Source organism: Capricornis sumatraensis, chromosome 16 (assembly GCF_032405125.1).
Source record: "Capricornis sumatraensis isolate serow.1 chromosome 16, serow.2, whole genome shotgun sequence".
NCBI classification, from domain to species: Eukaryota; Metazoa; Chordata; class Mammalia; order Artiodactyla; family Bovidae; genus Capricornis; species Capricornis sumatraensis.
This window is the reverse complement of record NC_091084.1, coordinates 67,148,589-67,164,826: the sequence shown is the minus strand read 5'-3', so window position 1 is coordinate 67,164,826 and position 16,238 is coordinate 67,148,589. Positions and strand designations below refer to the sequence as shown.

At 43.5% G+C, this 16,238-nt stretch overlaps 1 protein-coding gene across 1 annotated transcript in view; it reads right to left on the bottom strand.

Annotated features, from left to right (window-relative positions):
• LDLRAD3 (low density lipoprotein receptor class A domain containing 3) overlaps positions 1-16,238 on the bottom strand; it is a 276,816-nt gene that overhangs the window by 140,969 nt on the left and 119,609 nt on the right. The window contains exon 3 of the mRNA XM_068989210.1: positions 11,227-11,352. Coding sequence (XP_068845311.1) covers positions 11,227-11,352 — 126 coding nt within the window. The remainder of the gene's footprint in view (positions 1-11,226; positions 11,353-16,238) is intronic.

Below are 16,238 nucleotides of genomic sequence, written 5' to 3'. Positions count from 1 at the left end.
GAAAAGGAAGAAGGAAGGCAGGGAAAGGGCAAATTCTCAGCACTGTGATCCTCTAGAAGGGATACTGGTCCTTGCTTAGCCTCACTTCTGCCAAATGAATGCAAATGGTGGAAAAACACTTCATAGTAATAAAATTCTTTAAAAATATGACTGTTCAATTATTTGCTGAAGTTAAGACACCACCCAACAAAACCACTCCTTTATCCTTTATTTCTTTATACCATTTTTGGAAAATCCCAGTTACATATGAAAATAGAGAATGTACAGGGAAGCCCTGTATTTCCATCACCTGGCTTTAATAATTACTAGTATGATCCAAAGAGAAGGCAATGGCACCCCACTCTAGTACTCTTGCCTGGAAAATCCCATGGACAGAGGAGCCTGGAAGGGTGCAGTCCATGGGGTTGCTGGGGGTCAGACACAACTGAGCAACTTCACTTTCACTTTTCATTTTCATGCATTGGAGAAGGACCCACTTCAGTGTTCTTGCCTGGAGAATCCCAGGGATAGGGGAGCCTGGTGGGCTGCCATCTGTGGGGTCTCACAGAGTCCGGACACAACTGAAGCGACTTAGCAGCAGCAGCAGCAGCAGTATGATCCAAAAATGGGCAGAAGGCCTATATATATTAACATTTCTCCAAAGAAGACAAACGGGTGGCCAATAGGCACTGAAAAGATGCTCAACGTCACTAACGATTAGATAAATGCAAATCAAAACTACAGTGAGGTACCACCTCGCACCAGTCAGAATGGACATCAATAAAAAGTCTACGAATAACAAATGCTGGAGAGGGTGTGGGGAAAAGGGAACCCTCCTACACTGTTGGCGGGAATGTAAGTTGGTACAGTCACTGCGGAAAACTGAGGAAAGTGCTCAGAAAACTAAAAACAGAATTATCATATGATTCAGCAGTCTCACTCTTAGGCAGACATCCAGATAAAACTATAACCCCAAAAGATACATGCACCCTATGTTCACAGTGGCACTATTCAAAGAGTCAAGACACGGAGACAACATAACGCCCACTGACAGAGGAATGGGGAAAGAAGGTGTGGTGCGCATATACACTGGAATACTACTCAGCCATAAAAAGAATGGATAATGCCGTCTGCAGCAACAGGGACTAGAGACCATCAGACAAAGGCAAAGAAGGTCCAAAGGAGAAAGGTAAACGTCCTCTGATATCTCTTACAGGTGGAATCTAGAATATGACGCAAATGAACCCATCTAAGAAACAGAAACCCAGTCAGGGACAAAGAAATCAGACTGATGGTTGCCGGCGTCGGGGGGAGGGCAGGAAGTTGGAGGAGAGATGGAGCAGGAGATTGGGGTTAGCAGATGTGGACTTTCATGTATGGAATGAATAAGCAGGAAGGTATTACTGCATAGCAGAGAGAACTATATTCAATATTATACAACAAACCATAAGGAAAAAGAATATTTTAAAAAATGTATATATAGGTATAATGAATCACTTCTGCTATACAGCAGTAATTAACACAGCAATGTAAATCAACTATACTTCAATTTAAAAAAAGAGAGAAGAAAATTTTTTTTCCAGTGTCTAAGCAATAAACCCATAATTAAAATGAAAAAAAAAAAAGTACCAATATGCTGACAATTCTGTCTCAGTCCTCCCTCGCCCATTACTACCTCCCCCACCCCCTCCCAGAGGAAAGGCTTGAAACATATCCTAGACACCATGTAATTTTACTTTCATATACTCTAGGATATATTTATCAACGACAAAGACTATTTTAAAAAGTAAGAATGTCACCCTCAAACTAAAAACATTAACAATAACTCCTTAATATCACTAGATACACAACCACAATTCAAGATTTCCCAACTATCTCCAGTTTTTTAAAACAGTGGTTTGTTTGAATCAGAGTTGAAACAAGATCCATATGTTACATTTGGTTGGTTTGTCTCTTAGTCTCTTTGAATCTGTAGGTTCTCCCTTCCTGTATTATTTTTTTCTTAGAATTTATTTGTGGATGTAATTGAGTGATGGAGAATGTCCCACATTCTGGATCTGGCGATTTGTCTACCCATGGGGCCACTAATGTATGTGTTCCTGTCCCTGAATTTTTGTCAACTAGTGGTCAGTGGTAAGAACTGCAAGTTTGGGAACTTCCCTGGTGGTCAGTGGTTAAGACTCTTGCTTCCAGTGCAAGGGCACAGGTTCAATCCCTGGTCAGGGAACTAGCACCTCACATGCTGTACACATGACCAAAAAGAAAAAAATTTTTTTAAATAAAGAGAAAGAATTGCATGTTCATGTTCCCCCTAAATTCATATGTGGAAACCCTAACACCTAAATAGATGGAAATAGGAGGTGGCGTCTTTGGGAGGTGCTGAGGGTTAGCTGAGGTCAAAGGGTGATGTTCTCATGATGGGATAAGCACCCTTACAAGATGAGGAGCAAAATTTTTCTCTGCGTGTGCACAGAAAGCCATGTGAGGTTACAACCAGAAAGAGGGGCCACCCCACCAACCCAACCATGCTGGTACTCGGATCCTGGACTTCCAGATCCGAGAAGTAAGTTTCTATGATGTACACCACTCACTGTACGGTATTCCATTCTAGCAGCCTGAGCTGACTGAGCCAGGTAGAGCCTCTGTCAGATTCAGGTAGGATGCCTGGGGCAGAAACACCATAGAGCAGTGCTGGGTGTGCCTCCAGGGTCATCTCAGAAGGCCAGTGTTTGGGGGTCTCTTTTCTTGAATGCTAGGACTGTCTTCTGGGCGTCCCCACATCCAGGTCAGGCAGAGCAGCCACATGGCACCCTGGCTCTGCCACTGAACGCGGCTAAAGAAAACCCACACGGAACACGTGGAGCGGCGACGTTTAGATTCTGAGAAGTAAACTGGAGCAGACCAATCTGGGGGAGGAAGACCAAGATTTGAACTAGCGCTGAAACGGTGCCAAGTCTAGTTCTTTCTCTCCTCTCAGACTCCCAAGAAATGGGCAAATATCAGAGAGATCGCAGAGAGTGAAGAACCTAGGAAAGCGACTCCGTAAAGTTGCTTCTGAATTCCGAAGTGGATTCCCAAGCTGGACATGCATGGATCTTGTCCTAATGAGCACACCAGACTGTGATAACAGAAACCTACAGACCACTGCCCAGCTCCCAGACTGACCACTGGAACGTGCAGACACAGGACAGGTCCAAGCAGCCACTGCAAAAACAGTCTGAGAAGAACTGCAACCACAGCCCACAGAGGGCTGCCAGGAACTTGTGGCCTGACCCAACAGGGTCATTTGTCCACTAAAGCAAAAACATAAGCCTTCTCCATGGGGTTTAATCAAAACCCAAAGTGTCATACATGATGACCAAAATAGCCAGAATATAATCCAGTTTTTTACTTGGCATACGAAAAGACAGGAAAATCTCAACTCTCATGAGAAAAGATAATCAACAGATACTAACACCAAAATAAGGCAGATGTTGGAAATTCGTGACACAGACATTAAAGCAGCTATTATCCAAATATTCTAACAAGTAATCATGAACACTCTCAAAACAAACAGAAAATAAAAAGTCTCAGCAAAGAAACACAAGATATAAAGAGGAACCAAAAGAAAATTTTAGAACTGAAAAAATACAGTAACCAATGATGAAATGTAAGTTGGTACTGCCACTATTTCAAACTGTGGTGCTGGAGACGACTCTTAAAGAGTCCCTCGGGCTGCAAGGAGATCAAACCAGTCAATCCTAAAGGAAATCAACCCTGAATATTCATTGGAAAGACTGATGATGAAGCTCCAATACTTTGGCAACCAGATGCAAAGAGTGACTCATTGGAAAGACTCTGATGCTGGGAAAGATTGAAGGCCAAACGAGAAGAGGGTGGCAGAGGATGAGATGTTTAGCCGGCATCACTGACTCAGTAGACATGAATTTGAGCAAACTCTGTCTGGGAGATAGTGGAGGACTGAGAAGCCTGGTGAGCTTAGCGACTTAGCGACTGAACAACAACAATCACTATGGAGGTTCCTCATAAAACTAAAAATAGAATTACCACGTGTGTGCTGTCTTTCAGTCATGTCTGACTCCTTCTGACCCCAGAGACTGTAGCCCTCCAGGCTCCTCTAGCCATGGAATTCTCCAGGCAAGAATTTGAGTGGGTTGCCAGGCTCTCCTCCAGGGGATCTTCCTGACCGAGGGATCGAACCTGGGTCTCCCACACTGCAAACAGATTCTGTACCACGGAGCCACCAGGGAAGCCCAGAATGACCATATGATCCATCAATCCCACTCCTGGGCACATGTCCAGACAAAACTATGATTCAAAAATACACATGCACCCTATGTTCACAGCAGCACTATTTGCAACAGCCAGGACATGGAGACCACCTAAGTGTCCACCAGCAGAGGAAAGGGTGGAGGAGGTGTGGAGCACGCACACGGTGGAGCATCACTCAGCCATAAAAGGATGGGACAAGGCCATCTGCGGCAGCGCGGGCGGACCCAGAAATTATCCCACCAAGCGAAGCGAACCAGAAAGATGCCACAAGGCATCTCTTCCCTGTGGAATTTCAAACAGGCCACAAACGAACCTACCTGTGAAACAGAAACAGACTCACAGGCAGAGAGAACAGACTTGGGTTTGCCAAGGGGGAGGGTTGGGGGAAGGATGGAGTGGGAGGTTGGGATAAGCAGATGTACGCTATTATGCAGCATATGGATAAACAACAACGTCCTATTTGCATAGCACAGGGAACTATCTTCAGTATCCTATGATAATCATGATAGAAACAAATATTGTAAAAATGAATGTATTAATATATATGTGTAACGGAATCACTTCGCTATACAGCAGGTATTAACATAACATTGTAAATAAACTACATTTCAATTAAAAAAAGACAAATAAAAAAAGACCGAAATTTTAAAAGTACCCTGTTGTAGGGGCTTTAAAGCAGACTGGGGATGACAGAAAGAAGGAAAGCTGACGAACTTTAGCCGAAGAGTAGAGTAGTAGAATCTATGCAATCTGGACAATGAAAAGAAAAAAGATGGATTAAAAAATGAACAGAGCTTCAGGGACCTAAAATTGTTAGCAGAATCTCATTTTTTGAGGGCTATAAACCAAGTACAATTCAATTAAAGAGAGAGAAAGAATAGCTTAAAATGTACTAAGTACGGCAACAGACAAAGTCCTACAGATTCAGAGAGAACCCTCGCAGGATAAACTCAAAGAAATCCACATACCCAGATACATTATCATCTAACTGCTGAAAACTAAAGACCAAAAAGATCTTCAAAGCAGCCAGAGGAAAACAGTCTGTTCTCTAGAGAAAAACAATTTAAAATAACTACAACTTTCTCACGGGAAATGAGAGAAGCCAGAGGAAGTGGCACAACATCTTAAAAGGGCTGTGGAGGAAGGAACTGTCACCCCAGAATTCTCTATGCAGTAAAAAATATCCTTCAGGAAAGCAGGTAAAATAAAGACATTCGCAGATGAAGGAACACTAAGAGCATTTGTTGCCAGCAGTACTGCTTTAAAAGAATTGCTAAAGGAAGCTCTGCAGACAGAAGGAAAATGATACGAGAAAAACACTCGGAACAACATGAATCAAGGAAGAGCAGTCAAAATGGTAAATATCTGGGTAACTATCTATAAGAGACGAGTCTTCTCCTCTGGAGTTCTTTAAAATATATCAGAAAAGTTAAAGCAAGAATCAGAACATTGTCTTTTGGGCTTTTTTAAGTACGTAGATGTACTATCTATGCAACTATAATATAAAGATATCCATAGTGTGATAAGGTTTCTACGCTCCTTATCACTCTGTGGGGCAATATTGATTCAAAGCCGCCTGTGAGAAGACTGACTGCTGGTTTCAGAACTTTTCTGCCGGATCCAATCCATTATAAAACTCCCTATCAATTTTTCATCTAATGGCTTTAGTAGGCACTGAAGATCTCCATTTCTTCATTAAGGGTTATAAAACAGACACACTCTAATTCTCTCATTCTTCTATTAGCTGATATTCTTCAATTAAAAAAAGAACTTTCCTAAGTCAGCTATGTAATTACTCAGAAACACAATTCATGTATGAAAAGGGAGGATAAAGGCTTGATTCTTTCATTTACCAGTTTCCAAGTAGTGAACTAGAACTGCTCGTCTCAAATGGCAGATAATGGATATAATTTACTCATTTAGACTACTGAAGACCAATATCCAAACATTTAAATGATACAGGGTCTTTAATTATGGCAGAGAATACACAGGATGGTGCAATCATTTAGAATGTGCATACTATAAGGCATCACACCTGCTTTAATTGCCAATGGATTACTCTCTAGAATGTATGTATACATGACAATATATAAAAAGAATCCCCCCTCCTCCTCAGGTGGGAAGATTTCTGTGGATGCTAGGAAATTGAGACCAGGCAGATACTTACAAAAGGACTAAGTAAAACATGGGCACACCTTGTTTTATTGAGCTTCACTTTATTACACTTTGAAGATATTGCATTTTTTTTTTTTAAAAACAAACTGAAGATGTGTGGTAACCCTGCGCTGAGCAAGTCTGTGACCACCATCTTTGCAACAGCATTTGCTCACTCTGTGTTTCTGTGTCACATTTTGGTAACTTAAGCGTTTTCTTCATTATATTTGTTATTGGTGATCGGTGATAGGTGATCTTTGCTGTTACTATTAACACTTTTTTGTTCTGTGTTTTTAAATTAAGGGAGGTATATTGCTTTTTCTTCCCAGACAGAATGCAAATGTGCACTTAAGAGGCTACGGCACAGTGTAGCTTTTATATGTATATGTATACGGCATAGTGTAGTCATAACTTTTATAGGCACTGGGAAACCAAAAAATTCATGTGACTCACTTTATTGCAACATTTGCTTTATTGCTGTGGTCTGGAACCAAGCCCACTGTATCTCAGAGGTATGCGTGTATAAAAGAACTATGTCTTTAGCCATTCAAAACCAAAGGCAAAATCCTAATAGACATGGTCTTCCCCGTAATCACTCAGTTTTGCTTTAAGCCACTTTGCATTTTTAAAGTCAATGACTCTGGCTAGCCACCACACTCAGCACTTTTCAGATATCATCTCATCTAATCCTCACAACTGGAGAAGGCAATGGCACCCCACTCCCGTGCTCTTGCCTGGAAAATCCCATGGACGGAGGAGCCTGGTAGGCTGCAGTCCATGGGGTCGCTAAGAGTCGGACACGACTGAGCGACTTCACTTTGACTTTTCACTTTCATGCACTGGAGAAGGAAATGGTAACCCACTCCAGTATTCTTGCCTAGAGAATCCCAGAGATGGGGGAGCCTGGTGGGCTGCTATCTATGGGGTCGCACAGTGTCGGACACGACTGAAGCGACTTAGCAGCAGCAGCAGCAATCCTCACAACAAACATGGAAAAAGTCTGTCAGTATCCCCATTTTAGAGGAAAGCCACTGTGCAAGCAGATTATGTAAGATGCCTGACTTGTGCTTCCCCAGGGCAGAACACAAATCTGAGGCCAGACCCCAGCTCCAAAGTCATTTTGCTCAGCCAGGCCCCTGACCCTGTTAATGACGTGCACCCTCCTGGCTAAGGTGGCTTTCAGCCACTTCCCTACCATTCGACAATCTAGCAGCTCTGCCATAGCTCTGCCACTTGAGACTCAGAAGATGAAATAAGGCAGCAGAAGGCACACGGGAGAGTTATAAACTCTGTGTCCCTCTTGGGAGGGTACAGCAATGATTGTTCCATGGAAAGATATAAAGAACACAGGAGACAGTCACTCTCTTCTTTGAAGACTTAAAATAGAAGCAACAGGGTAAGAGAAAATCAGTTTATCAAAACAATCACTAAAGTCATTAAAACTTTTGTTTTAAAAAAATTAATAAGATGAGAAAATGGTCACAATAAAGAGGACGTCTCAATTAAGCGTATTAGAGAAGCTAGATAGACAGAAACATAGACGGAGTGGGGGATGATATCACAAAACAGCCCACATATTAACGGGGCTTTGTCCTAGGCAGTTTTGCTTTCCTCTTTATCAGTTCAGTTCAGTTCAGTCACTCAGTCGTGTCCGACTCTTTGTGACCCCATGAATTGCAGCACGCCAGGCCTCCCTGTCCATCACCAACTCCTGGAGTTCACTCAAACTCATGTCCATCGAGTCAGTGATGCCATCCAGCCATCTCATCCTCTGTCGTCCCCTTCTCCTCCTGCCCCCAATCCCTCCAAGCATCAGGGTCTTTTCCAATGTGTCAACTCTTCGCATGAGGTGGCCAAAGTATTGGAGTTTCAGCTTCAGCATCAGTCCTTCCAATGAACACCCAGGACTGATCTCCTTTCGGATGGACTGGTTGGATCTCCTTGCAGTTCAAGGGACTCTCAGGAGTCTTCTCCAGCATCACAGTTCAAAAGCATCAATTCTTCGGTGCTCAGCTTTCTTCACAGCCCAACTCTCACATCCATACATGACCACTGGAAAAACCATAGCCTTGACTAGATGGACCTTTGTTGGCAAAGTAATGTCTCTGCTTTTCAATATGCTATCTAGGTTGGTCATAACTTTTCTTCCAAGGAGTAAGTGTCTTTTAATTTCATGGCTACAATCACCATCTGTGGTGATTTTGGAGCCCCCAAAAATAAAGTCTGACACTGTTTCCCCATCAATCTGCCATGAAGTGATGGGACCAGATGCCATGATCTTAGTTTTCTGAATGTTGAGCTTTAAGCCAACTTTTTCACTCTCTTCTTTCATTTTCATCAAGAGGCTTTTTAGTTCCTCTTCACTTTCTGCCATAAGGGTGGTGTCATCTGCCTATCTGAGGTTACTGATATTTCTCCCGGCAATCTTGATTCCAGCTTGTGCTTCCTCCACCCCAGCGTTTCTCATGATGGACTCTGCATAGAAGTTAAATAAGCAGGGTGACAACATACAGCCTTGACGTACTCCTTTCCCACTTTGGAGCCAGTCTGTTGTTCCATGTCCAGTTCTAACTGTTGCTTCCTGACCTGCATCCAGGTTTCTCAAGAGGCAGGTCAGGTGGTCTGGTCATCCCCTACTCCGTCTATGCTTCTATCTATCTATCTCCTCTAATACGCTTAATTGAGATGTCCTCTTTATTGTGATCATTTTCTCATGTTTTTAAATTTTTTAAAAACAAAAGTTAAAAAAAATTTCCACAGTTTATTGTGGTCCACACAGTCAAAGGCTTTGGCATAGTCCATAAAGCAGAAATAGATGTTTTTCTGGTACTCTCTTGCTTTTTCCATGATCCAGTAGATGTTGGCATCTCAGTCAAGCGTATTAGAGAAGATAGATAGATAGAAACATAGATGGAGTAGGGGACGATATCACAAAATAGCCCACATATTAACAGGGCTTTTTCCTAGGCAGTTTTGCTTTCTTCTTTATACTTTTCTATATTTTGCAACCTTTTTTTTTGCTGACAAAATGAGACTGTATTGGGAAGGAGTACCTGGGCGGAGAGTCGGAGGGTGAGGGAACCCAGTATATTCTGTAACTTTTGCAATATTTGGAAGCAATAAAGGTTATTAAAATATTTAAGTGCAGAAAGTAAACACGTGAACCCATCCACAGCCAACTACTATCTAAATATTTCAGGGGTAAGGAAAGAGAATAAACTGAGCAGTGACCAGAGGAACCAGCAGCAGGTACACAGCAAACTGCTGAGTGAAAGGTGGGGAAGGTACACTTGACGGTCCCTGAAGCTGCTGAGTGTGAATCTGACAAGGAAGGGACTGTATGTATGCAGACCAAGGAGTAGTGAGGTGAGCTTCAACATCAAGACTGCCAAGAGCCAGGTGGGGTAGTCAGAACAAGAGGAGGTATGTGTCTGTCTCCTGATGCCGTGGAATATTAGATGGCAGGTAAAAAGAACCAGGGGTGGTCACAAGTCACAGAAAACTTTAGCTTTCTACTGTTTGGATACTTTTCCAAGAGCATATTCTTTTTCTAAATTGAGGTATAGTTGATTTACAATGTTGTATTAGTTTCTGGTGTACAGCAAAGTGATTCATACATATATATATATACACACATAGGTTCTTTTTCATATTCTTTTCCATTATGGTTTATTATAAAATATTGAATATCGTTCCCTTTCCTATACAGTAAGATCTTGTTATTTATCTATTTTACAGAGAGTAGTTTGTATCTGCTAATCCCAAACTCCTAATTTACCCCTTCCCCACCCTCTTTCCCCTTTAGTAACCATGTCTATTTTCTGTCTGTGAGTCTGTTTTGTAAACAAATTCATTTGTGTCATATTTTAGATGCCACGTATAACTGAAACTGTATGGTATTTGTCTTTGTCTTTCTGACTGATTTCACTTAGTATAATAATCTCTCATATGATATCACTCATATGGTACTATAAGTCCACCCATATTTGCTATAGATGACATTATCTCATTCTTTTCTCTTGCAGGGTAATATCCCGTTGTGTAGGATAAGATACCACATCTTCTTTATCCATTCATCTGTGGATGGACACGTAACTGCTTCCATGTTGTGGCCACTATAAATAATGCTGCTATGAACACTGAGGTGCATGTATCTTTTCAAATTAGAATATTCTCCAGATATATGCCCAGGAGTGGGACTGCTGGATCATATGGCAACTTGCAAGAGCATATTCTTACAGTGGAGAAGGAAATGGCAACTCACTCCAGGATTCTTGCCTGGAGAATCCCACGGACAGAGGAGCCTGGTGGGCTACAGGCCATGGGGTCACACAAGTCGGATACGACTTAACAACTAAAGAGAGAAGAGATTCTTATAGTACGTATATTATTAATATATACACATCTTTTTTTTTTTTTTAAGAATTCTAAGTGAGACGGAAAGCAAGCACGTAAACATGGGGTGATGAGCAGGAGAGTCAGTCAGATGAGGATCTGAATGGGCCTGGAACTGGCTCTGTTCCTGATAAGCTCTGTGACTCTGGATGAGTCCACTGACCCCTCTGTGCTTCACATTCTTATCTGTGGATGGAGATCACATGCCTGCGTTCTCAGAGCAATCGTCAGAACTGAACACAAGCTATGCTCCTGGCCCAGTGCACGTAGCAGAGACCCTGATAAATGGTAGCTGGGCCTCTGTACATACACACAAGGAAGAAGTGGTAACGATTTGACTCCAGGTAACAACAGAAAAGGCCCTAGGCTGTGGCGTAAGAAGCCCAAAGATGAGAGGGGCCAGGATGGAGGGTCCCCAGCACTTACTGCAGTTCTCTTCGTCGCTGCCGTCTGGACAGTCCTCAAACCCGTTACACCGGAAGCGGCCGATGATGCAGTGGACGCCGCTGGCGCATGGGAAGAAGGTCGGGCCGCATTTCGACTTAGCCTTGGCTGCAGGAGGACAAACAAGATAAACAAGAGATGTCAGGAGGGTAAGTTTTCCGAGCACCGCACACCCAAGCCGCTAACTTGGAGGGTGCAACAGGGTCCGTTCACATCTACCTTGAAATCCCGAGTTTCTTACCACCAGCACGCACTTCCAAAACCCAGCCAGAATGGAAACCCCCATGCATCATCCTCCAGGAAGGGGGAGATCCACTGCTACCAAAGTCCCAAGGAGCCCAGACACAGCCCCTGAGCCAGTGAGGCGCAATCAAAATGTGCCGAACAAAGGAATGAACAGGTGAGTAGACGGATGATGGACGGAGCTTGCTCTAAGGTGCTAAAGAACCACTCAAAATTCATACCCTGAACTCTCAAAGTAATCGTCTACACTTGCTGAATGTTTACTAACCAGCCAGTGTGCCCTGTGCTTTACATCATCTCATTTAATCCACCCAGCAACCACCCTATAGGCTGGTGAGCAGAAAAGAGTTATTAACCTAAGAGGCCCGAGGCTGCCACCCTGAGAAAGGTTTGCTTGCAAAATCAGCCCTCGCTTGGCTGGCACCTGGGAACTTGCATTTCGCGAAGGTTCGCATCATTTTCTCCTGAGGGTGGCTCACTGTTCATGCAAACCATCCACGCGAACAGTGCATTTATGCTGAACCCCTGCCTTTCTTCTGGGAGTCTGGGATTTTGATACATGTTGGCAGAGGGGGCCTGCATGACCAGACTCCAGTAAAAACCCTGGGCACTGAGTCTCTAATGAGCTTCCTGGGGAAAAAACATGTCATATACCATGTTCCACTTGTTGCTGGAGGGGTCAGTGCCTCCTGTGTGACTGCCTTGGGAAGGGCCTCTGAGAGCTTGTGCTTGGTGTCCTCTGACTTCACTCCTTCACCTGTTCCCTCTGTTGGCTTCGCTTTGTCTCCTTCTGCCGTGATAAATCATAGCCGTGAGTATGACTGTGTGCTGACTTCTCTGATTCCTTCTAGCAAATCATAGAAACTGAACGTGGTCATGGAAACCCCTAACACAGGTCGTATCATGTCCCAGAAATGCTCTGAAGAGGTGAAGTGACTTGCCCAGAGTTACAAGGCTTGAAAATCTGATGTTGGTATGAGGCCCCTGGCACTGAGAACCCAGAAGCCACGCTCTCAACCAACTCCACTGGACTGCCCCTCTGCCAGAGGCTGTCACTTCTCACAACAGAAGCCAGACTCCTGCGCAAAGAAATCCTTCTTCCACTCCTGCTGTACAAACAGTTTTAACAGAAACTGCTGTAACTCAGGCTTGATGGAGTGTCCTGCTAACCAAACAGCCCTGTGGGGCAATGCGCTTTCCCATTCACGGGGCTGGCTGCTGTGGCTTGCGATTACAAGGTGAGATGGGATGTATTGCTGCATCCGGGGGAGCGGGCCCCACCTAGCATCCCTCTTGTCTCCTGTCTAGAGGCAGGACCTATGGTCCTCAGGAAGGAAGGGCCATTTCTTTGGAATGAACAAGCAGTAAATTACCTTCATGTTCCTGCCATCAGTAACAGGCCAATTTTGGCAGCAGCTGATACACAATCAACAGGGTTTCAAGGCCTGAGATATGTCTAGGTTTTAAAAACCCACATGGCTTTGTTTTAGCCTGAAAATACTTTAGAATGGTGAGAGTGTGCTCTTCACAAAGCACGAACTTAGGAGAGTGTCCTGGGTTCAAATTGTGGTTCTATTCTTCATAACTTGGGCAAGCTTCTAAAAATTACTGAGCTCAGTTTCCTCATCAGTATGTAAATCTCACTGGGCTCGAGGAAGGACTCAGTGCAATAATCTATATAAAATGCTTAGCCCAGAGCATGCCATAGAGTAGGTGCTGGTTTAACGGTAGAGCTTATGCTATTTATTATCAGCATCAGCATCATCACTAGGCTTACGGGATTTTAAAATTAATCCTTGGGTTGTTAAATTTCTTTTTCTGATAATCGAAGTTTAAGGAGTTCATATCTATGAATTGATATGAAGTGATCTCCAGGATATACTGTTAAGTGAAGAAAGCAAAGTGCAAAATAGTATCTATAGTACTTTATCCACTCCGTATAGCAAAAGAAGGGCATCTAAGAAAACATTCAAGTATTGGCTTATCTGTGCAAAGGAAGTATAGGAAGGATGAACCAGAGACTAAAGAGACTGGATCCCTACAGCGGGTGGGTGGTAAAGGGTTGGAAAGGATGGGGAAATGGAAATGGAATGAGGTAGCCAGAATGAGAAGGCGGCACTCCTCTGGGTCTATTTGTATAGCTCTGACTCTTAGAACCACGATAACATTTTACCTGCTCAAAAAGTAAACAATTGAAATTGATATGTGTGCCGGGGGAGTAGGAGTCAAAATGAAATATAAATAGCAACAAATGAACAAAACTATATTACAGATGAATAAGCAAGAGACTGAAGGAGGTAAGGGAAGAAAAGAACTAGCTAAAGCAAACGTTATTTTGCCTGGATTCTATAAGGCTAAAGAAAAAAAGAATTGTTCACAAATACTCTAGTTACATTTGTTTCTCACAGGGGTATGAATCAGCAATTCTGCAACAGCCTTTTGTGTGTACTAGCGTTGAACAAATAGGTAAGTATATTACAGATAACAAGACCAAGGTTTCTTACTGTCAGAGGAGGATATTACAAATAAAGAAAGTGAGAAGACTGAAACAAACCCTGAAGCTTTGGACTGGAACTGAAGGCATCACTATGAACTCAAGCCTTGTAAAGGTAGACGGGTAGAAAGATACATGCGTGTGTTAGTGTACGTACATATATTTCCTAGCTCCATCTGCTAAGAAAGACTAGAAGTAGTACACCCCCTATAGCCATAAGCAAAGCCAGCACCTAGATCTTGGTTTCTAAATACCCATTATCTGATAAAGAGAACCAGGGCCCCTTGAAGAAGTGGTTCATTTTGGGGCCGGTGGGGGGGGAGACAAGATAAACCTGGACAGAAAGTAAATAAGTGTTCAAAATACAATGGAGACATGTCAAAAGGTCACAGGAGTGAACCTGCAGGAGCTCCCAATGGCCAAAGTTAGAACAACTCGAGCAACAAAACCAGCAATGATAGTATTGGACTGTAACCCGAAGATCTGTTGAACCCATAACTACTGCATAAATGTATCAAGGAGGGAGAAGAATTCCAGTAAACACAGAAGAGATGTGGGAAATAGAAAGTGGCCAGTAAGCAGACACCACAGCAAAAACTGTCAGAGCTGAGGCCCAGCAACAGACGCTCAAATCAGAGGCTCAGGCCGCCTTGCTCCCATCGCCTTCTCAGCAGTCAGGGAAGAAAGGCTGCCCATGGGCTTTGACATCTCACCTCAGAGTCTCTCTATAAACTGGACACGTCACTCCCCTATTCAGAACGTCAGTGTCCTCCCAACACTTTAGGAATGCCTACAGCTCCCATCACAGCATCAGGCAGCTCCAAGGAAGCCCTCCGATCTGATGCCCAACGTTCGTGCTCCATGGATGCTGGCCTCCCAGCACGCGTCTGAGGTCCTGTGCAGCCTGCGGCACCCTCTGCTTGGAACGCCTTTCTCTTAAGGGTCAGCAAGCCTCACTCCACTTTACTAAAGCCTCCTTAACTGTTTTCTACAGTGGAAACCTCGATCCCCAGCCTCAGGCATGTTAGCCCTTACTCTGCTTTCTTTTCCTGCTCAGGAGGAATGTCACTGGCTTTGTGCTGAGCTGTTTGATGCACACACACACACACACTTGGACACTTTAACTCATCACTTTTTTAAAAATTGAACTTCTCTATTGTTTTTCTTGTTTATTATTTTTTAAAATATTTATTTTGCTTATTATTTATTTGGCTGTGCTGGGTCTTAGTTGCGGCACAGGAGATCTTCAATCTTCGTTGCGACACGTGAGATCTTTAGTTGCAGTGTGTGAACTTTTAGTTGCAGCATGTGGGATCCAGTTCCCTAACCTGGGATCAAACCTGAGCCCCCTACACTGGGAGCTTGGAGTCTTAGACCCTGGACCACCAGGGAAGGCTCTCATTCACCACTCTTCAATGTACAGTGGCTATCATAGGCACCTAATCAATACTCACTGAATATACTAATGATCCTAGAAAAGGAGAGACTGGGCTGGGTAATCACAGCTAGCACTGGGCGAATGCTTAGTTTGGGCTGAGCACTGTGCTCTATGCTTTACAGCTACCATGCCATTTACTTCTCACAAAACCCATTTTACAGATAAGAAAACTGAGGTCCAGAAATAAAGATGCCTGACACTGCTGATCAACAGAGTCAAGGCTCAAACTTTAATTATTGATTCATGTATGAATGTGGGAGTCGGACCATAAAGAAAGCTGAGTGCTGAAGAATTGGTGCTTTTGAACTGTGGTATTGAAGAAGACTCTTTGAGAGTCTGTTGGACAGCAAGGAGATCAAACCAGTCAATCCTAAAGGAAATCAACCCTGAATATTCACTGAAAGGACTGATGCTGAAGCTGAAACTCCAATACTTTGGCCCTCTGATGCGAAGAACTGACTCACTGGAAAACACCATGATGCTGGGAAGACTGAAGGCAGGAGGAGAAAGGGGCAACAGGGGATGAGATGGCTGGATGGCATCACTGACTTGATGGACATGAGTTTGAGCAAGCTCCAGGTGTCGGTGATGGACAGGGACCTAGCATGCTGTAGTCCATGGGATCACAAAGAGTCAGATACGAATGAGCAACTGAACTGAACTGACATCTGTTCTCCTGCCCCCTTAGATACTTTTAAGGCTCAGGCCAGCTCCAAAGGACTGGACAAAGAGAACGAAAACAACTGTACGTGAATTAGGTACCATTCAATTAACCAGCTCTTTGGCCCTGGCCCTGCACCATCTTCAGGAATCACTACG